This window comes from Eulemur rufifrons, chromosome 15 (genome assembly GCF_041146395.1).
Source record: "Eulemur rufifrons isolate Redbay chromosome 15, OSU_ERuf_1, whole genome shotgun sequence".
In the NCBI taxonomy this organism is placed as follows: Eukaryota; Metazoa; Chordata; class Mammalia; order Primates; family Lemuridae; genus Eulemur; species Eulemur rufifrons.
In genome coordinates this window covers 60774118-60793611 of record NC_090997.1, presented here as the reverse complement: position 1 = coordinate 60793611, position 19494 = coordinate 60774118, and the positions used below count along the sequence as shown (strand labels likewise).

The window sequence follows — 19494 nt, the reverse complement described above, 5'->3', positions numbered from 1 at the left end:
TTTATGGCCCTTTTGGGTACTCTTGACTGTGTCATGGGCCCATGGCTTGACACAACAGGAGAATAACAGAGAAATTTGGGGTCAGTTTGGCAAGGGCCTCGAGTGTGTGGGGCCACATAGCTGGGGCAATGAGGAATAACAGAAGGTTTTTAAACAAAGAGGGAAAGAAATGTTTTAGAGATATGACTCTGGAGCCAGTGAAGAGGGAGACTGGGAGGGGAGATGATGATTAGAGGCATTAAGGCCCATTAGGAAGGTGCCTGCAGAAGAGAGAACAGGACGTGAGCTAGGGGTACAGGGTAAAAGGGCTGGATCCCCCCTAAACCTAGTGTGGAGGAGATGACAGAACAGATCAACACACCTGCCAGATAGAGACATGAGGACTATGGCAAGGCACAGATGAGCACCTCACCCAATGTGATGGGCAGGAATATCACAAAGGGTGACACCTGCACCATGTTCTGATGGCTGATCCAGAGTGAGCCGGGCAAGAGCAGAAGGCGGCAGGCAGAGGGAACAGCGTGGCAAAGGCGTGAAGGCCCAAGACAGCACGGAAGCGTCACGAATCTGCAAGGGGTTTGCTGTGTGGCTGCTGCATGCAGTGTGAGTAAGGGAGTTTCAGGGGGGCTGACCCGTAAAGGGCTTGTACCCCAGTGCGATGGATTTAGGGAGAGCACAAGGGAGCCATTAAAGGTGGGGTTGCAATATGGGTCTGGAGCCTACAAGCCAAGTTGGGGCAGAAGATGCAGAATGGAAGGTCCTTGTAAGCAAATGCTGTTTTGGAATAGCTGGAGGAAAATTCCCAGATTTCTTCTGTTTGTGCTCTATTCTTTAAACTGTATTTTATGTGGCAATCAACGTACTGGTACTTTCAGTGGTCTAGACAATTGCCAGTATGAAATTAGTCTGCTGTGTGGAGCAAGTTGCTTGGGCAGAATAACTTTCGAACTTTGTTTCTCCCTGGCAGCTCCCAGCCCCAGACAGTTGCGGGATGTGCTGAATTTAGCCCTGCACCGAGTCTGGCGGGCTGATGGCCACTAGCCAAGACTGCAGAAGGAGGTGGCTCCTGGCCTGCAGGCCTCAGAGGAGGCGCAGAGCTCCATGGACCTGGGTTTAGCATCTCTTTGGGTTGCTCGGAGAGCACGGTGTCCTGTGGAGGGTAAATTGTGGGAAAGCAGTTTAAAAAGTGAGACGAATGGGAGGGACGAGGCTTATTTCCTGCCTGTTCTGCACTGTCGGTATTATGCTTGGGAGTTGAAAGCGATTTTTCTAGCCCATAGAAACTCAAATTCACTGAAAAGGAAAAAAAGTTGGCATTGCTTTAGCAAAATTCAAGTAGGCTCTACATTCCACTGGAACAATCTAGAATGCATGTGCTAGTTTCTTCTGTATTGCAGGTTGCATTCTCTGGCAGGCCTGCCTCACTTGGCAATGACACATTTAAAGAGAAACTGCTCCATTTCCAGGTTCTGTGCCCCAGGCTGGCCAAAAAGAGGAATAAAACTAAAACGGCATTTGAACTTTTTACAACATTGAAGTTGCTGGCTCAATTCAGACTGCTGTTTCTTAAAATACTGCTCTCTACTCCCCAGTCCACTGCTGAGTAACCCACGGTGGTTGTCTAGTGTCCTTTGGATTTGGTTAGGAGAACTCTGCTTGCCCACCAAGGCTCTGCATAAGCCCTCTCTTTAATTTCGCCTCCCTCACCTGTGAACTTCTGTCATAGATTCTAGGCCAGCCTGTCATCTTACTCACCATCCTGGACACCAGGTGCTGTGCTTGTTTCTGTTTTTGCATTCTGTTAGGTTGTGTCCTTCGCAACTTAAAGAATGCAAAACCAGTAGACTGCATTTCTGTTCTTGCATCCTATTTTGCATTCTTGTTTAGGAAGCTCCCCCTAACTGCCTCTCTCCTTCATCTGCCCAAATATGTCAAGATTCAGATTTGAGGCTGGGTGCGGTGGCTCACAGCTGTAATCCTAGCACTCTGGGAGGCTGAGGTGGGAGGATTGCTTGAGGGTCAGGAGTTTGAGACCAGCCTGAGCAAGAGTGAGACCCCGTCTCTACAAAAAAATAGAAAAATCAGCCAGATGTGGTGGCATGTACCTGTAGTCCCAGCTGCTTGGGAGGCTGAGGCAGGAGGATCACTTGAGCCCAGGAGTTTGAGGCTGCAGTGGACTCTGATGATGCCACTGTACTCTAGCCCAGGTGACAGAGTGAGATTCAGTCTCAAAAAAATAAAAATAAAAATAATTCAGATTTGGACCCAGCCCATCTGCTTCTGACTGTGCTAGTGACCTCTCCTTCTCCCTGCCAAACAGGACCTCAGTGCTGTTCAGGGGTCCAGCTCTCCTCTACTCAGGGGACAGTATGCTTGACCCCAGCTCAAGGTAATTTCCAATTGGCTAGGCCAATCACTGTGGTCCCATGCCCTTGACCATGACTAGTTGGAGTGGGCAATTAGTTGTGAGGGAGAGGGTCTGCCTAGAGACCTCTGGCATGGTTTCCTGTTTCTTAAGAAGCTGTCCCCTCTCTTTCACTGATGTACACTGCTGTGTTTGGATGCTTCACTTGGAACCTGTGTAGCCGTCTTACCACAGCTGGGAAACTAGCATATAGACTGAAACTAGCATATAGACTGAATGGAGAACTGGAAAACACCTGCCCTAACTCTCTGCTTCCCATTAGGTGAGATAATGCACTTTCGTTTTGTTTAAGCCAATTTGAGTTAGGGTTTTCTGAAAATGACCACCAAAGGCTTTCTAGGTGATCCAGGAGTTCTTAACTTGAGATATACAGACTCTCAAGAGGTCTGAGGACAGAATTCAGAGGTCCATGAAAATCGCATGTTTAACGGCAATTTAGTATTTCCTGCCATGATGAATATAGGCAACAAGCCTTAGGAAATTAGCAGAATCTGTGACTTATAGAAAGTCACGGGTAGAAATCATGGATATTTTCATGTCACATTTTGGTTGCTGCAGGAATCTAGAACAGCCCTCGCTCTCCCCATGAATGATGCTCCAATTTTGTTATTTGTGTAAATTGATCCCCTCCCTCTATAAGCTCTTTGACGGCAGACAATCTGCCATCCCTTCCCTTGGACCGAACAGTGCTTGCACAGCGCTGGTCACCCAGGAGACACTCGGTGAGTGCTGACTTGACTTCACCTCTGAGCGTGGCCCTGAGGGAAGTGGTCTCGAAGGTGCAGTTGTCTTTTGTGACATCAATCAGTAAAACCCACAACATTCTCATTTTCCTTAATCTGAGTTGCAGGCTCAAGGGCCTTATAAATTTCCCTAGAGCAAAATGAGTTACAATTAAACAAAAGTTCAGTGTCTAGGGTTGTGAATATAGAAGTAGGAGGGTAAGATACAAAGAAAAAATAAGAAATCTCACTTCAGGGAGGCAAGGAGGAAGAGGTCATAGAGCTAGAATCAACATCTCTGTTTCATACGAGTATCTCTGGGGACCCAGGACCCCCAGGCCTCGGCCAGGGTCCAGCTCTACATTTTTCAAATGCCAACCTCCAGCTAGAAAAGTATAGGGAAGCTTAGAAGAAGCCAAACATAAAATAGGAGGCCGACAAGAAGCTCTCTGTTGTCCCCCCTTCACCAACAGTAAGGGGTCCAGTAAGAGTGATGTGCACCAGCAACTTGCATGTATTATCCTCACCTTTGATCCTCACCCTGTGGCTGGGCCGTGGGTGGAGATGACAAGGGCCTGGCAAGCGCCTGTGCTAGCGCCACAATCTCCAGTGCAAGTTTCTCCAGGGATTCAGTAGGGGCTCAGTTTACAACCTCTAGGGCTCTCCCTCCTTTCTGCCTAGTGGCTCCCAGCCCCAGCCCTCAAAAGGCTGACTAGGAGAGGAATAGGGCCAGGCCTTTGAACGGTGCTTCATTTAGGCACAGGATAAATACTCCCAGGGAGTCAAGAGTAAGGAGGTAGAAAGAGCTTCATTGATAACTGACTGTCTGCTTTTCAGATCAATGCCATGAAATGATACAAACAGCAAGAGTAAATTCGATTGTTTATACTTTATTATTTTGCTCGCCAACATTCTGGAGCTTTAGATAAAATTGCAAAGGAGCTATTATTACTCTTTGGTGCCTTCAATCCTCCCCTTCTGGTCCCTCACAATTGTCTTTCCTTAGAATTCTAGAGCTCAAAATTGCTCCTATAAGAACTTAGATCTGGCTTCTTTGTTCATGCTAAAGTGTAAATGGCTGGTAACACTTTACAGTGTTACTTCTGTGGCGATACTGGCATTTTGCCATGCTCAACAGCTAATAGAAGAGATGAAGCTTAAATTTTTTTACATCTGCCAGATGGGAAAAATATGTGAGTTTGTATGTGGATCGCCCTTAAAATTCATTTATTTGTTCAATAAAAATTTATTGAGACCCATTATAGCAAAACCTTGGGGAAATAAGGGGTGCATATAAAAGTACACAGGAAAGAATTTGCACAAATGGCCAAAATGTGACATGGAGCATTAAATGTCTTGCCTGAGATTACCAAATTTACTCCTGACAATAAATCCATAAATCACTCAAGTGTTTATTGATTATTTCTAGATGTGTCCTTTGCTATGCAAAGAACCATGGGAAATAACAGAGAAATGTAACTCAGTCTATGGCCTGAATTTACAATCTAGTTTGGGCAGCAAAAATAATATACATGAAGCAATTAGCCAATTGTATGGACTGAATGTTTGTGTTCTACCCACCATCCCCCCAATTCATATGTTGAAGCCCTAACTCCCGGTGTGATGGGACCTTTGGGAGGTAATTAGAATTAGATGAAGTCATGATGGTGAGCCCTTATTTGGGCTTAGTACCCTTGTCAGAGGAGACACCAGAGAGCTTGCTCTCTCTCTCCATGTGCCATGCATACAAAGAGGAAGTCATGTGAGCCCACAGTGAGATGCTGGCTGCCTACAAGCCAAGAGCAGAAGCTGCGGAATGAAACCTACATTGCCAGCACCTTGACCTTGGACTTCTCAGATTCCAGAACTGCAAAAAATAAATTTCTGTTGTTTAAGCCACTCAGTTTGTGGTATTTGGTTATGGCAGCCAGAACTAAGACTCCAGTGAAGCAAAATAATCAGTAATTGTGTATTAACCTATGTGATATAAAACATAGGGGCTTTAGTAGAGAAGAAAATTGGGCTTTAGCAGGGGCATCTTTAATACCTCTGCTCAGGTATCACACATTGGCTTACTTTTGTTTTTGGAGGAGGGCGCATATTTTTTAAAATGCCAAAATGTACAAAGACTAATGTTACAAGTCCCTGTATTCATTATTCAGACTTAAAAAAATGTTAGCAATTTTTCACTTTTGTCTCATGCGTAAGTTTTCTATAAAATGAGGATAATATCTTAGGTAAAGTTGAGGTTCTCTGTGTTCCACTCTCCATCCCCTCCCCCAAGGCTTCTTTCATTCATTCATTCATTCATTCATGAATGTTGTGTGAGGCAGTTGTTTGTTCATTTTCAGTGCCAAATAATGTTCCATTGGGTGATGAGACCAACTTTATTCTGAGGACATGTGAATTTCTATTTTTTAAATATTATAAATATTGTTAAGACATTTTTGCATATGTCTTTTGGTTACCAAATAGGCTCATTTCTCTTACGTATGTGGCTCAGAGTGAAATTGCTGCATAGCAGTATATGCGTATGTTCAGCTTTAGTAGATGTTGTCAAACGGTTTCCTAACATAGTTGTGCCAGTTGCTCCACATCTCTGCTATTACTCAGCATTCACACCTTTTTAAATTTTAGTCTTTTGGTGTATATATAGAAATACCTCATTGTAGTTTTACTTTTCACTTCCCTGATGACTAAAGGGGCTAAGCCCCATTTGCACATTATTCAGTTAAATTTGCTTTTGCAAAGTGCCTATCCAAGTCTTTTACCCATTTTTATAGTGTGTCAGTTTTTACTTACTGACTTGTAAGTCTTTATAGAGCTTGGACGCAAGATCTTTGTTAGATGGGTCATAAATAATTTCTTCCTCTCTGTGGTTTATTCTATTAATGGTGTTTTTGATGAACAAAATTTTCTAATTTTAGCCTGTCCAATTTGTCAATCTTTTCTTTTACAGTTATGCTTTACAATTCCTGATTTAAAAATCTTTGCCTGCCCTCAAGGACGTAAAGTTATTCTCTTTTTGTCTAGAATCTTTGTTTTACCTTTCAAATTTAGATCTACAGTCTACCTGGTATCGATTTTTTATGTATGGAGTGAGATTGAGGTCAAGTTTTGCTTTTCCCCATACGATATCTTACTGACCTGAAGTCATTTATTGAAATGACCACTCTTTTCATACTACTCTTCAGTGCCACTTTTATCATACTCAGATATATACCTCACACCTCAGATTTGCCCCAGTAAGGGCTGAGGAAGCTGGGGGATTGGCCACCAACTGTATGACTCACCGGTGAGAGGTTGCTCCCGGGCACATGGACTCCCTTGCACTTCCTTCCTCTTCCAGACTTGAGCCAAGAACAGTCCTATCACCAGGGAGGGTCTTCAGGATTCATCTCTCCACTCACACTATTGTTGGCAGCATCCAGTTCCCTGTGGTTATCATGGGACTGAGAGCTTGAGTTTTTGGTTGGTTGGTGGCCAGAGACCACCCTTAGCTCTTAGGGGATACCCACTGTTCTTTGGCACTTAGGATTGCCAACATGGCCACTTGCTTATTCATAGTCTACAAGGGAAAAAAAGACTCCAGCAAGATGGGCACTACAGTTTTATGGAATGTAATCACATAATCGTGTACATACAATCACATACATCTTGCCCCTTTGCTCTATTCTATTCATGTCACAGGTCCCACACTTATAGGGAGTGCATCACACAAGAGTGGGGCTACCAAGAGGCAGGAATCATAGAGGCTACCTTGAGAGTCTGCCTCGGCAGGTATGGCAAGTATTTACCAAGCTGAAGGTGAACCCCAGAGCGTGCCAAATAGATATTGGCAAGACACCATTAGGGCCAGCTGTATGTCTCTATTCCAAACCTCTCTTGAATTTTAGACTTGTATATCCAACGGGCTACTAAATAGCTCCTCTTGGACAGCTAATAAGTGTCTTGTATTTAACATGTCCCAAACTGAACTTAATTCCACTCTTCCCACATCAGTAACAAAAATCCTGTATTCTTCCAATTACAAAAATCCTGGAGTTGTCTTTGATTCCTGTCTCTTACAACTCTGTCGGTTCTGTTCTCAAGATAAATCTAGAAACTGACCACTTTTTACCACCTCTACAACTACCAACCTGGTCTGAGCCACGATCATCTCTGGCCTATTTCTATTCTTTAACCTCTGCAGTCAGGAGCCAGAGAGATTCTGTTTCAGTGTAAGTCTGAACATGGCAGTTCTCGGGTCAAAAAGCCTTCAGTGGTGTCCCAAGTTCATCTGAGTTGAAGCTTAAGGCTTCCTGTGCCTACAAATCCCACATGTCCCCAGCTCCGACCCCTGTGACCCATCCCCCACCAGCCTCCCGTCTTCACTCTGCTCAGCCAAGCTGGCTGCCTTGCTGTGCCTCGACTGCACTGAGCAGTCTCCTCCCCCAAGGGCTTTGCATGTGCTGCTCACTCTGTTAGAACACTCCTCACCTCGCCAGACACGGGGTTCGTTCCTTCAGCTCCTCCTGGTCTCTGCTTAAATGCCCCCTTACTGGTGAGCCTTCTCTTACCATCCAGCATAAAACAGGCCCCTATGCCCCTCACTCCACTTTATTTCCCTCCAGAGCAGTTATCAGATAATGTGACAATTATGTATTTATTTTCTTATTTATTGTTTCTCTTCCCCTACTAGAATGTAGGTTCCATGAGATTAGGTATGTCATCTCTTTTATTCACTCTTATATTCTCTAGATACAGCCTAGATCAATGCTTTCCATGTCATAGATGCTCAATAGATAATTGCTGAAGGAATGAATGCTGTGTCCCAGAAGAGACCTTAGAGGTCGTTGATGTAGTTTCAGTTCAGAGAAGGGACCAGGCTGTCACACATTCAGTGACTGGTAGAACTGGGACAAGAACCTAGGTCTCTCTTTTTTTTTTTTTTTTTTTTTTCTGATTTTTTGCTCTTCCCACTCTACTAATTTCTACAGACAAAAGCTCAACACCATCAAGTGGTAGTTAGTAAAATAATAGGGAATAATGCTGAACATGTTCCTGAAGTTTTTGGAAAACAAACTATACCGCTCTTTTAATCTATTACCTTATCATCCATAGCAAATGTCAACGGTGAGTAGAAGGCAGCAAGGTATGAGTTTTTATTAATATAACTGATAAAGCAGAGGGTTATCGATCAAGTGAGTCATGCCCTTGTCCTGCCCCAGGGAACAATGGTCTGAGTTGTCTGCAAAAGTAAATGACCCTGATAGAGGGATCTAGCTCTGTTCAATGGTCCCTTTCACTGTGTTCTTTTCCCAAGCAGTGGCTTCAGGAGCCACTCTTGATAAACTCAGTGTCTCACCTACAAAGCCCAGAAGGAAATCCCTCCTCTACGAAGGGGCTTAGGCTCCTTTTGCAGAGAGGATGCATGTGGAGAAGAATGCTTCCCCACCATCTCTTTCCCATCCCTTCCCCTGTCCCTTCCCTTACCATCCTTTTTAGCAAACTGCTTTGCTAAAATAATTTAATTAAGCTAAAACAACTTCCAAGGTCCCCAGGCCATTTTTACCCCCATCTTGTTTTCATGTGTCTTCCTTTCTCTGCACTCTATTCAAATACATTTTCTGTAATGGCTGGACATTGACACGGGATACAAACTAAAAAAAAAAAAAGTATTTTATTTGCTTATTTCTACAATTTCTCCAGCAATATGATAGATTGGAGTAGTGGAGAAGTTATGTTAATTTTTTAATTGACAAATAAAAATTGTATATATTGTGTATAATATAGTTTCTTAAAATATGTATACACTATGGAATGGCTAAGTTGAGCCAGTTAGCATATGTATTACCTCATGTACTTATTTTTTTGTGTGTGTGATGAGAACACTTAAACTCTACTCTTAGTGATTTTCAAGACTATAAGAATACAATACATCATTATTAATTACAGTCACTATGTTGCATGAAGATGTCAAATTTACAGGTAGAATATGTCAGAAGGTTATCTCTACTAATTTAAAAGAATTCCATATAAACACTGTGATATATAATACATATGTGTAAATTAACTCTGCTATTCACTCTAGGGGACATGGATACCATTTGAAGGAACCTAATCAGGAAACCACCATCTAGAAGTGGTTATGTAAGCATTATAAATATTGTTATAGAAATCTACACTAGAGGGTGTGTCAATTAGCATAAGTGATGTAAGAAAGACTTTTTTATTGGCTAAATGAATAGTGTTCTAGCTATGAGGTTGGATAGAAGACTATACTAGGTCCCACCATCCTTGCAAGGGGATAGTTTACCTTTGCAGCAAGCCCAGGCGCCTTACACTTTGGGGCAGCGCCCCAGGTGCAGAAGTCCGTCTGGCCCTGCCTCCTTCTACTGCCCGGGGGGCTCTGCTGCCGACCTTGCCAGAAGCCCAACTGAGCTGCTGTTAGAATGTGGTGTCTGCCTCCTTCTCGTGCAAGGTGCTTTTTAGTGTCTGAGTGTGGGAACTTGACCAAGATTAAAGCAAGATGATTTCAGTGCCTGCTTGTAAATGAAGGAGGTCAGGAAATTTCACCCCAAAATATGACTCCTTGGTATAGAGTGTATTTTGAATTACAGACCTTCAAGATCAAAAAGCATTGGAAGGGGCTTTCCCTCTTTCTGCATAAACTGAACTGACAGATCAAAAGAACAATTGACTTCCCTTCCCCTCCCTGTTATCTCGATATATTGCAGGAAAAGTGTCAAGAATGCAACTAGACTTAGCCGAAATAATTTTAAATTAATAACTATCTCTCAGGTTAATTTAATTTGCTAAGAGACTCATTTACAAGTCAATCTGTTTCCCCCATCCATTCATCCTCCTTAGCAACCATTTATTGCCCCTAAACAGAATTATCTATACTGCTCATTTCCCTCTCCCCTCTAAAAGGCAGGTGGAGCCCATTGGAATATTGAGTAATCACTCTGTGATTCTCCCCATGTGCATGGTTAAAAAAATAAATAAAAATAAACGTCTCTCTCTTATAAATCTTCCTTAATTGTGAGTTGATCTTTCAGCGAATTTTAGGGGGAAAGGTCAAGTTTCTTCTCACCCCCACACTAATAAGGTTTGTAAGTTTAGCAAAAACTGGCCTAAGACTAGCTTTCATCATAATGAACCACCTGGGGCTGAGGAGCTGGTGGAAAGGGATGTAGAATCTCCACCCTCCTCTAACCCCAGGTATTTACCAATATTTACCATAGGAACCTGATAATTACTGAATGGTCAAATTGGCTTAAGTTAATTTGCAACGCATATCTTCAGCTATATTTTATTTTTATTGTTCTTGATGAAGAGAAAAAACAAATAGGTCCTAGTGGTTAGAGAAGGATGGCAAGAGGTTCGGATTTTCCCTCCAACGTATCTTTTGACATACTTGATGATGCTAACATTCAGGATTTCCTGATGTCTTTCCTTTCCCTTGTCTGGGAACATGGTGGACACAAAATGGTGGGTCTTGGGCTTTTCTAAGGTAACTGCTATTTAATAGAGGAGAATTCTCTCAATGGTAAATGAAAGTCAGAACCGGGGAGTCTAGGCCAAATAATCAAAATATCATTTTCAACTGTGATTTTGGCCATTGGTGCCTGTGGCCAGGATGGGGTTACAGAAGGAAGAGAATGAGAACACAAAATGTTCCTCCTGGCCAAGATCAACCCCTGCCCCCAACTCTACCCCTGAGTAGTGTGCCTGGGGTATGAATGGTTTGGGCTGATGCAGGGTGGTTCCCAGAAAATAAGTGACAACCCATCAGGAGAGGTCAGGTTTCTAAGGGACAGATTTGGGAGGGCACTCTCAGTTCTGGGAGTGAGGAAGGTGGTGTACATGCAGACTGACCTACGCATTTTTACTGAGCCAGATAGCTCCACGACACAAAGAGATGTTACCTCTGCCCTTATACTACTAAGTAGGGGGGCCTCCCCCGAAACATACACTCAGAGTCCAGTGGGGCATATGCCTGGCCTGCTTTGTGTATGGAGGGAGAGGCAGCTACAGGCAGCCTTGTCTTTCTCTTTTTCACTTTGAAACATTTAGGGGCAGATGAATTGGCATAAAGCAAATATAATTACATGTTAACTTCAAAGATGGAAAACACCACGGACGTTAAATTCCATAACCTGCCATGCAGGAAATTATTCATGTTGACCTAATTTTATTTCTTATCTACCTACCATAGTTTAGAATAAAAATGTTGGTGTTTGATTTTATAATTCAATACTTTTACTGGAAAAGAATTTTTAAATGGCAATATACTTCTGAATAGAATATGCATTGTTCCAATAACATATTTTACAAGGAACTGATAACTACAGATAATGGGTGGCCACTTTGGTAGAGAATTTCAAATCTTTTTAAAAAGCAAAAGTATATAGGCTCATTCATTTTTGCCTTCAGATAATTTGTTTGTCTTTTATTCTGATCATTATTATTCACTTATTATTAATCATGGTTTCTTTACCTTCTTGTTTTTTACAAATGGACTCAATTGGTTTGTGTCTAAATTTCTGGGTAGATGCAAGATCATTTTCACTATTATTTTCTGGTTTATTTTATTTTAGATGCTAGGGAAGACACTGAAGAGTAGAAATCAAAGCGATCTCAGTAATCATTCAATCCAACTTCCTGCTTTAAAGATGGAGAAACTGGCATCAAGAAAAATGACACAACTTATCCAAGCTTTCACAGCCAATTAGTAGTAAAGATGAATTTAGAGCCCAAGGTTCTTGTAGCCATGCTCCTGTAAGGTGGCTTGGAATCTCTCATCCGGCTCAGAATAACAGGTGTGGAGGAAGAAGTGGGGGGATTAACAGCCTTTCTCTGTTGAGGAAACAGGAAGAAAATGAGGGTTGTCCTTTTAGACACATCTGGTAAGTGAGGCAGACATCCTGACGCTGCACCTGACTTACCTGCCCCTTCAGCTCCTGCTGCCCTACCTTTCCTCTGAACAACAGAAGCACTTTGTGCTCTGCATTTAGGGTGCATTGGAAAGAACACTGGGTGAACACCCTCAGGGAAGCCGTTTCACCTCTCTGGTTCCAGTTCCCTGATATGTAATGAAGGCTTAAAATTGTCATGGCAGGTGTTTCCCAGAGTAGCAGGAACTAGAACTGTGGCTTCTGCTATTCCTAGCGTATCGCACTCCTAAGGCAGCAGCCGCTCTGGTGATAAACGTGGAAGAAGTTGCTGGGAGTAGAATAAGAAAGTATTGGGCCTGGGGCCAGAGGAAGAGAGCTTGCCCCTAGCAGGGACAGTTGCTGCTCAGTCCTGCCAGTTGTCAATAAGAGGAAACTGGGGCCCAGAGTAGCCAGACAGTCTTTTTTCCCAAGGAAAGCTAGAAGTTCAGACTTTTTTGTTAAATTTCCTGATTTTTTTTTTTTTTTTTTTTTTAAGACTGGCCATGAATTCATTAAAAAACAAAAACAAACCCAAAAAAACCTACTGCTGGCACAAAACAGATCTGAGGGCTGATGCAGCCCAGAGGCTGTCAGCATGTGACCTCTTTCCTATGTCTTTTAAAAGAGGAGAATTGGAATTTTCATCAGACTGGAAATAGGTAAACAGGACAAAGACTCTTGAATTGCTGCTTGTCCTAGTGTGGCAGGGCCCGGCAACGCCTCTCCGAGGGAAATAGAAACACGGATTTGCCCTTCTTGATGGACACAGTTTGAATGAAATATTGTTGTCATACCTTTCCATTGCAACTAAATATAAAAATATTCAACAAGTCACATACTATAGGATGAAAAGAACTATTATAATTAGTTGATTAATCATTGTCAGCCTATTGTTGTGTGCTGATACATGAGTAATGTATGTTGGGAGTATTGATTACATCCAAGCTTGGGTTCCTTTGTGGCCATCACCTGAAGGACAGAGTGACCACAGAGGTCCACCTCATGTTACTGCCTTTTGCAAAGTGATGATGGGTGCACAGCCAGGTGTAATTCAAGCACATCTTCCTACAGCCAGTGGGTGGTTACTGGTGCACTGCTGTAACTGTATTGCTTTCAGCCTTAATGGGAATCTTTATTGAAACAGAAACCTAATTCCATTTAGGTTAATAATATGCCCACTCAATCTTCCTTTGCAGAACCAGCCTGATCTTTACACTTCTGAGGGGAGACAGGCAGTGATTCCTCACTGTGGTGGATATCTCATCAGATAAAGCAGGGTTAGGAGAGATTTGCATTTTTACTCTAAGCCATTTTGATGGCTTTTTTTTCATGGTGAAAGTGCAGCAACTCTCTGTTATCTCTGCATGCAGTCCTGCTACAAATGCAGTGTAGGACCACAGTAGTTGGCATTTGTCTCCCAGATGGCCCAGGCTGAAACTTGGGAGTGGAGCGAGCTTATACCCAAGCTGATGTTGAACCAGGACTACAGCTATTCAGTCCAACTCTGCTCTCTTAATCCAGGCTTCCTGCATGATTAATGGCTACAGAAATAATTTATGGGGCCAAAAGGAGGTTCTGGGAATGTGACAACCTGGATGTCTTTTCCATCCTTCCCACTCCCCACTCCAAAAGTTCTTCCCCTTCAGACTCAAACAGCTGCTAACTCCTGTGGGTGGCTGGATGTGAGTAAGGCCTGCAGCTCTGGTGGGTTCTAAGCAGAGAGAATTGTAAGGTTCCTTGTCCCAGTGGGCTGGACAAGTGCCTAGAAAATAGTGTCCAAGGTGAAAAATGGAAGGCAGCAAATCCCGAGGAGACCTGGGCGGTCAGGGCTAAAGTCAGCACAAGCCCATGTGACTGCTGAGTTTTCCTATCCCTAAAGAGGCCAAGGAGGAGATGAATGGGAGGCTGAGTCCTCAACCCTGAGGCTGGGTGGGGTGAGAAGTCTGGGGGGCAGGGAGGCTCCTGCAGGTGCCTAGCACAGTGCTGGCAGCCTGTGGGGACTGAGATTTCTTCACCCTCCAGCACCTGTGGGGCTCCTGTCACTTAGGACACATAAACCACCATACCCTGAAATCTAATGAGCCTATGGAGAAAAATAACATCCCATTTAAAAAGGGCCAGCAGCCAGAGAGAGGATAATCAGTTAGAAAAGCAAAACACATTCCCAGCAAAATACAGTGCTGGAAGGAGATCTGTGTGGGGGAGGGTGGGGATAGGAGCTTAGATGAAAAAAACAGCAACTATTGGTGAGTAGAAGGAAGGAGAGGGGCAAATACACAGAATTCCAAGGCTCTAAGGAGGGGTGGGGAGAGGACAAAAAATGACTCTAAAGCTCTCCTTTTGTTTGAGTGAGGAGGAATCAGGAGGAAGCTGAAGCATCTCAGTGGTAAGGATGACAGTATCTGGTTTTCAGATGCTAGTAGTCAAAGTATGTGTCAGAATAGAATCGGGAAGGAACGATTTTTTTTTTTCAAACCAGCTACAGTAAGGGAAAGAAAGAAGAAAAAACACTAAAAGTAAAGTATAGAAAAAAGTTGGAAGAAATAAAATTAAGTAATATATCACAAAATGTGAAAACTGAGTTCTTTCTTTAAAAGACAAAGTATTCTTAAATACTATGATGGGAAATTGTAAAAAAAAGATAAACTATTGGATTGTGTTTAAAAAAAAAAAAAAAAACCCAAACCTACCTATATAAGAAACATAACTAAAACTCAGTACAAAAGAAGGGTGAAAATCAAGAAGTAGGCAAATGCAAGCAGAAAGAAAGCAGAAATATTAATATTATGTATGGTGGAATTTTAGAGGAAAAGCACTACGGGGGGGGTTAATGTAATGATATAAGAGGTACTATTAATAAGGAAAATATAATAATCAAAACATATAGGTACCAAACATCAAAGAAGCCAAATCTAAAGCAAAAACAATCAGAAATGCAAGAGCAACCTAACAACAAATATAATGATGGTGGGAGACCTCAATATATTCTCCCATGAGTGAATAGGTCTAATAGATAAACAATAATTAAGGACAGAAAAGAATTGATTAATATGATCAATAAAATTGATGTAATGACTATATATAGACATATCCTTCAAATAGAGAATATCATTTTTTATTGTGCTCATGAAACACTAAAAAAAAGTCAATTCTGTACTTGGCCATAAAGACAATACATTTTTAAAAAGTGTGATCTAACAGACCACCTGATCATAATTCAATGAAATCAGATATAAATAAGATGACAAAATAAATTCCTAATGCCATGGAAATTAGGAAATGTGCTACTAGATAACAGGTTGGATCAAAGAGGAAATTTAAAGGAAAATTACAAACTAAAAAGCAAAGAAAGGAACAAAGCTGTGGGACACAGTGAAAACTTACTCAGAGGAAGTTTATAGCTTTACATTATTTTTAAGGAAGAAAGAATAAAGGAACTAACTATATTCATCTTAAGATATTAGAAAAAGAGCAATAACCAAAAGGAAAAGGAAATTAACAAAGATAAAACACATATGAAGCAAACAAACAAAAATATATATAAAGGATAAATCAAAATATGGCTCTTCAAAAAGACTAATAAAATAGATAAATTTCTCAAGGGCCAGCTAAGAGAAAAGGCTAAGAGAAGAAAAATATTCAAGAGTTAGAATGAGAAAGGAGATATAATTCAAATAAAGACTAACAGAATTATAAGAGGATACTACAAGAAACTTGGGGCAACAAATGTGAAAGCCTAATGAAAATGGATGATTTGCTAGCAAAATATAAATTAATAAGATTGATCCAAGAAGACATGAAAAATCTGAAATGATCAATTACCACAGAAGAGATTGGAAATGCAATTAAAAATCTACCATTGAAAAAAGAATCAGGCCAGGCACGGTGGCTCACGCCTGTAATCCTAGCACTCTGGGAGGCCGAGGTAGGAGGATCACTTGAGCTCAGGAGTTTGAAACCAGCCAGAGCAAGTGCGAAACTAGAGACTCTGTCTCTATTAAAAATAGAAAAAAATTAGCTGGGCATGGTAGCGTGAGCCTGTAGTTCCAGCTACTCGAGAGGTCGAGGCAGGAGGATTGCTTGAGCCCAGGAGTCTGAGGTTGCAGTGAGCTATGATGATGCCATGGCACTCTAGCCTGGGCAACGGAGTAAGACTCTGTCTCACAAAAGAAAAAAAGAATTGGAACTGTATGGCTTCGTAGCCATGTTTTATCTAATCTTTAACACAAATAATTCCATGTTATTTAAATTATTCTAGGCAGTAGAAAAAGGTGAAAAGACAACCATTTTGTAAGCCAGCAAAACTGTAATACAAAAACCTGACAAAAGCTATTACAAGAATAGAAAATTATAAAGCAATCTTACTTATGAATGGATGCAAATTTCCAAATGAAATACCAGCAATATCTGGTTAAACTTCACGTAGTGAGCAGAAATATTTACTATTGTTCTCTTCTAAAAGTCTGATAAAATGACAGTAAATGATCAACTTGAAGGACAAAAGAACAGGAGAGGGTAACAGCAACAAAATTTTGAAAGTTTGGAAAGAGATGTACGAGTGGTAACCGACCGAGCAGACTGTAGATAGCCAAAACCCAAGGCAGAAGTGAGTTCCACCCTAGAAATGCTCAGGAACTGGGGGAATCGAGTACCTCTGAAAATGGGGGATCTAAGAGGAGTGGAAAACAGGGAAATTAAATAAAAATCCACATAAAGAGTACTTAAGGCTCCCAGGTCTCTTCCTTTGCCTTACACAGAATGAGTGGCCCCCCACTGCCTCCTGATGGGAGACTCTCTGGAGTGCTGAACCAGCGGGATTTGGGAGTCAGGGACACCAGGCACACTGAGGCAAGGATACCATATAGAAAATGGGAATTAGGAGGCAGAGTAGTTATAGAAAGGTGGGACCCCGGGTCTTCTTCCATGCTTTCCCTCCCAGAATGCTAACAGCCATGCTTATCTTTTCCAGAAAGAACATTAGAGGTTTTCTCTTTGGGAATCTGGCCAGCCTAGGAGAGGAGACCTAAAGATACTGACAGTAGAAGCCCCCAGTGAAGGAGGTAGTGGTGCAGGGAAGCTCACAGGTTCTAGCCACACCCAGTGGACTCCCAGCAGCCATTTAGTGCATCGCTCTTTAATATGAGCAGACAACCAAGGATCACCAGGCACGTGAGGAAATCTAACATAAAAAGCAGAGACCGAAAAAAGAAAAAGTGTAGGCAGTGGAAGGAAACTTTCTTTAAAAGTTTCTTTAAAAAGCCCTCAATCTCTCTAGAGAGAAAAGAGAAGACACCACATTTAAGAAACAAAACAAGCTATTAAACAAGGAGTGTTTAGAGAACAATTGAGAGATCTTGGAGATTAAAATAGAATAGTAAAAAGGAACAATTCAGTAGTAGAGTTGCAAGAAATATTGTCAAATTTAGCAAATAGAAGTTCAGGATTCCCAGTGTTATTTGAATTTCATATAAACAATAAATAACTTTTTTTCTCATTATATATTTCTTATTGAGGTTTAATGTATATAAAACAAAATGCACAGATTTTAGATGCACAGTTCTTAATGTTTTGATGAATTTATTTCTCCAGGTAACTCCCACCCTAATTAAGACATGAAACATTTCTGCCACCCAAATAAATTTGTTTTGTGCCTTTAATTCTTTCCACATGGGCAGCCACTAATCTTTTTGCCATGCGAGATGACTTTTCCCTGCTCTAGGGATTCATACAAATGGAATTAATATAGTTAGTAGCCTTTTGTGTCTTTCTTTTGTGCCACATAATGTTTTTGAAATCCACCCATGTTGTTGATCTATCTACCCGTAGCATTCTCTTGAATGGAAATCATTACGTGTGACGTTTTATGTCTGGTGTCTCTCCCTACCTTGTAGAAGTGAATAGCCAAAAACATTAGAACTGAAGCATGGAGAACCAACCTGGGGTTTCAAAATGGAATAGAGGCAGTAAATGTTAGGATCTTGGCAGCAGCCAAAATGGGCTATTCTGTGGCCAAGGAAGACATCTGTAGGGACCTTAACATTGGGGTATAAGCTGAGTTGGTACGAGGGTGCCTGGTGACCTGCATAAATGAGGGCTACAGGATAGGCGTCGTTAGGGGATCTGGGTTGTATGTTCATATTTCTCTGGCAGGGACTGGTCTTGATTCCACCCTGAGGTATCTGCTGCTATTGAGCTTCTTGTTTTTGCTGAACGTTCTTGCATTTTGCTTTCTTGAGTTTTGCTCTGTGGTTCTTGAACCAAACCTGCAGTGCTGTTGGATGTATGTCAATTTTGGAGGCTGTCCCTTTCTGAAGGCTGGGGTTTGGGTATGGGTTTTTATTGAACAAGATGTTCAAAGATTCCAGTTGCTTCTCAGTGAACATGGTTTGTTTTCTGTGTGGATGCATCTGGTGCTTGCCTGCAGGGAGCTTCTCTGAGCCTGACATCTTCTGATCCAGATGTGCTCCTCTGGTCAAATATAGTGATAAGAACTCAAATAACTTTTTAGTATAAGTGTGTCCCATGCAATACTTAGTTTGTCTGAAATTCAAATTTACCTGGTAACCCTTGTTGGAAGATGAAGTTGATGACGAAGTCTCCAAGAAAACACAATCAGATAGATGGACAAACAGAGAAAAGAAAAGATAAAATTCAAGGTTCAGTTGAGAAAGTCCAATATCTGAATGACACGGAGTTCCAGAAAGGGAGAACAGAGGGAATAAACTATCAAGGCAATTTTCCAGAACAGAGTGAGTCTGCCCAGACCCAAGCACCAAGGATAAAACTACCTGACACTAAAGCGCACAGCACTGTGTGATTGCATGTCCCTAATGACAAAACAGTGAAAAATCAAGCCACGTTCAGAGGAGCAGGAATGAGAATGGTAAAATTTCCCTGTAGAAAACAATGGAGCAATGCCTCTGAATTCTCAGAGAAAATATTATTTCCAGTCTAGAATTTGACACCCAGCCAAACAGACCATCAAATGTGAAGTCAGGATAAAATTTTTTCAGACCTTCAAGATCACAAAAAAATCTAACTTTTATGTGCCCTTTCTCAGAAAGCTCTTGGGGAGTGTGCTCCACCAAATGTGAAAGTAAATCAAGAAAGAAGATAAGAACTCCAAGAGAGAGAAGGGAAATCTGAGAGGCTGATGAAGGGAAATCTCGGGATGACAGCCATGCAGCCGGCCAAGAGGATTATCAGCCCTGACTGGAGCAGGACAGAAGGCTCCAGATGGGAAATCTATTTGAAAAAGATGCATTTGATGGAATATGTGATTTTTGGAAGCATGGAAATGAGATTTTTCATTCTGTCAGACAGTTTGCGTGTGAATCAGTGATTGGTATATAAGAAAATTAAGAAAGTAAAAAAGCAAGGAAATTATTAACAATAGAGAAAAACCTCAAGTTGTACAAGAAGGAAA

The 19494-nt window shown here is 41.7% G+C and overlaps 1 protein-coding gene across 1 annotated transcript; it reads right to left on the bottom strand.

Annotated features, from left to right (window-relative positions):
- Positions 1 to 238: 238 nt before the first annotated feature.
- On the bottom strand, positions 239 to 18514 carry LOC138395970 (divergent paired-related homeobox-like). The gene is given in 5 exon segments (XM_069489074.1): positions 239 to 260; positions 413 to 592; positions 1426 to 1481; positions 3111 to 3298; positions 17953 to 18514. Coding segments are annotated over 5 exon segments (1008 nt in total).
- Between the last annotated feature and the right edge of the window lie 980 nt (positions 18515 to 19494).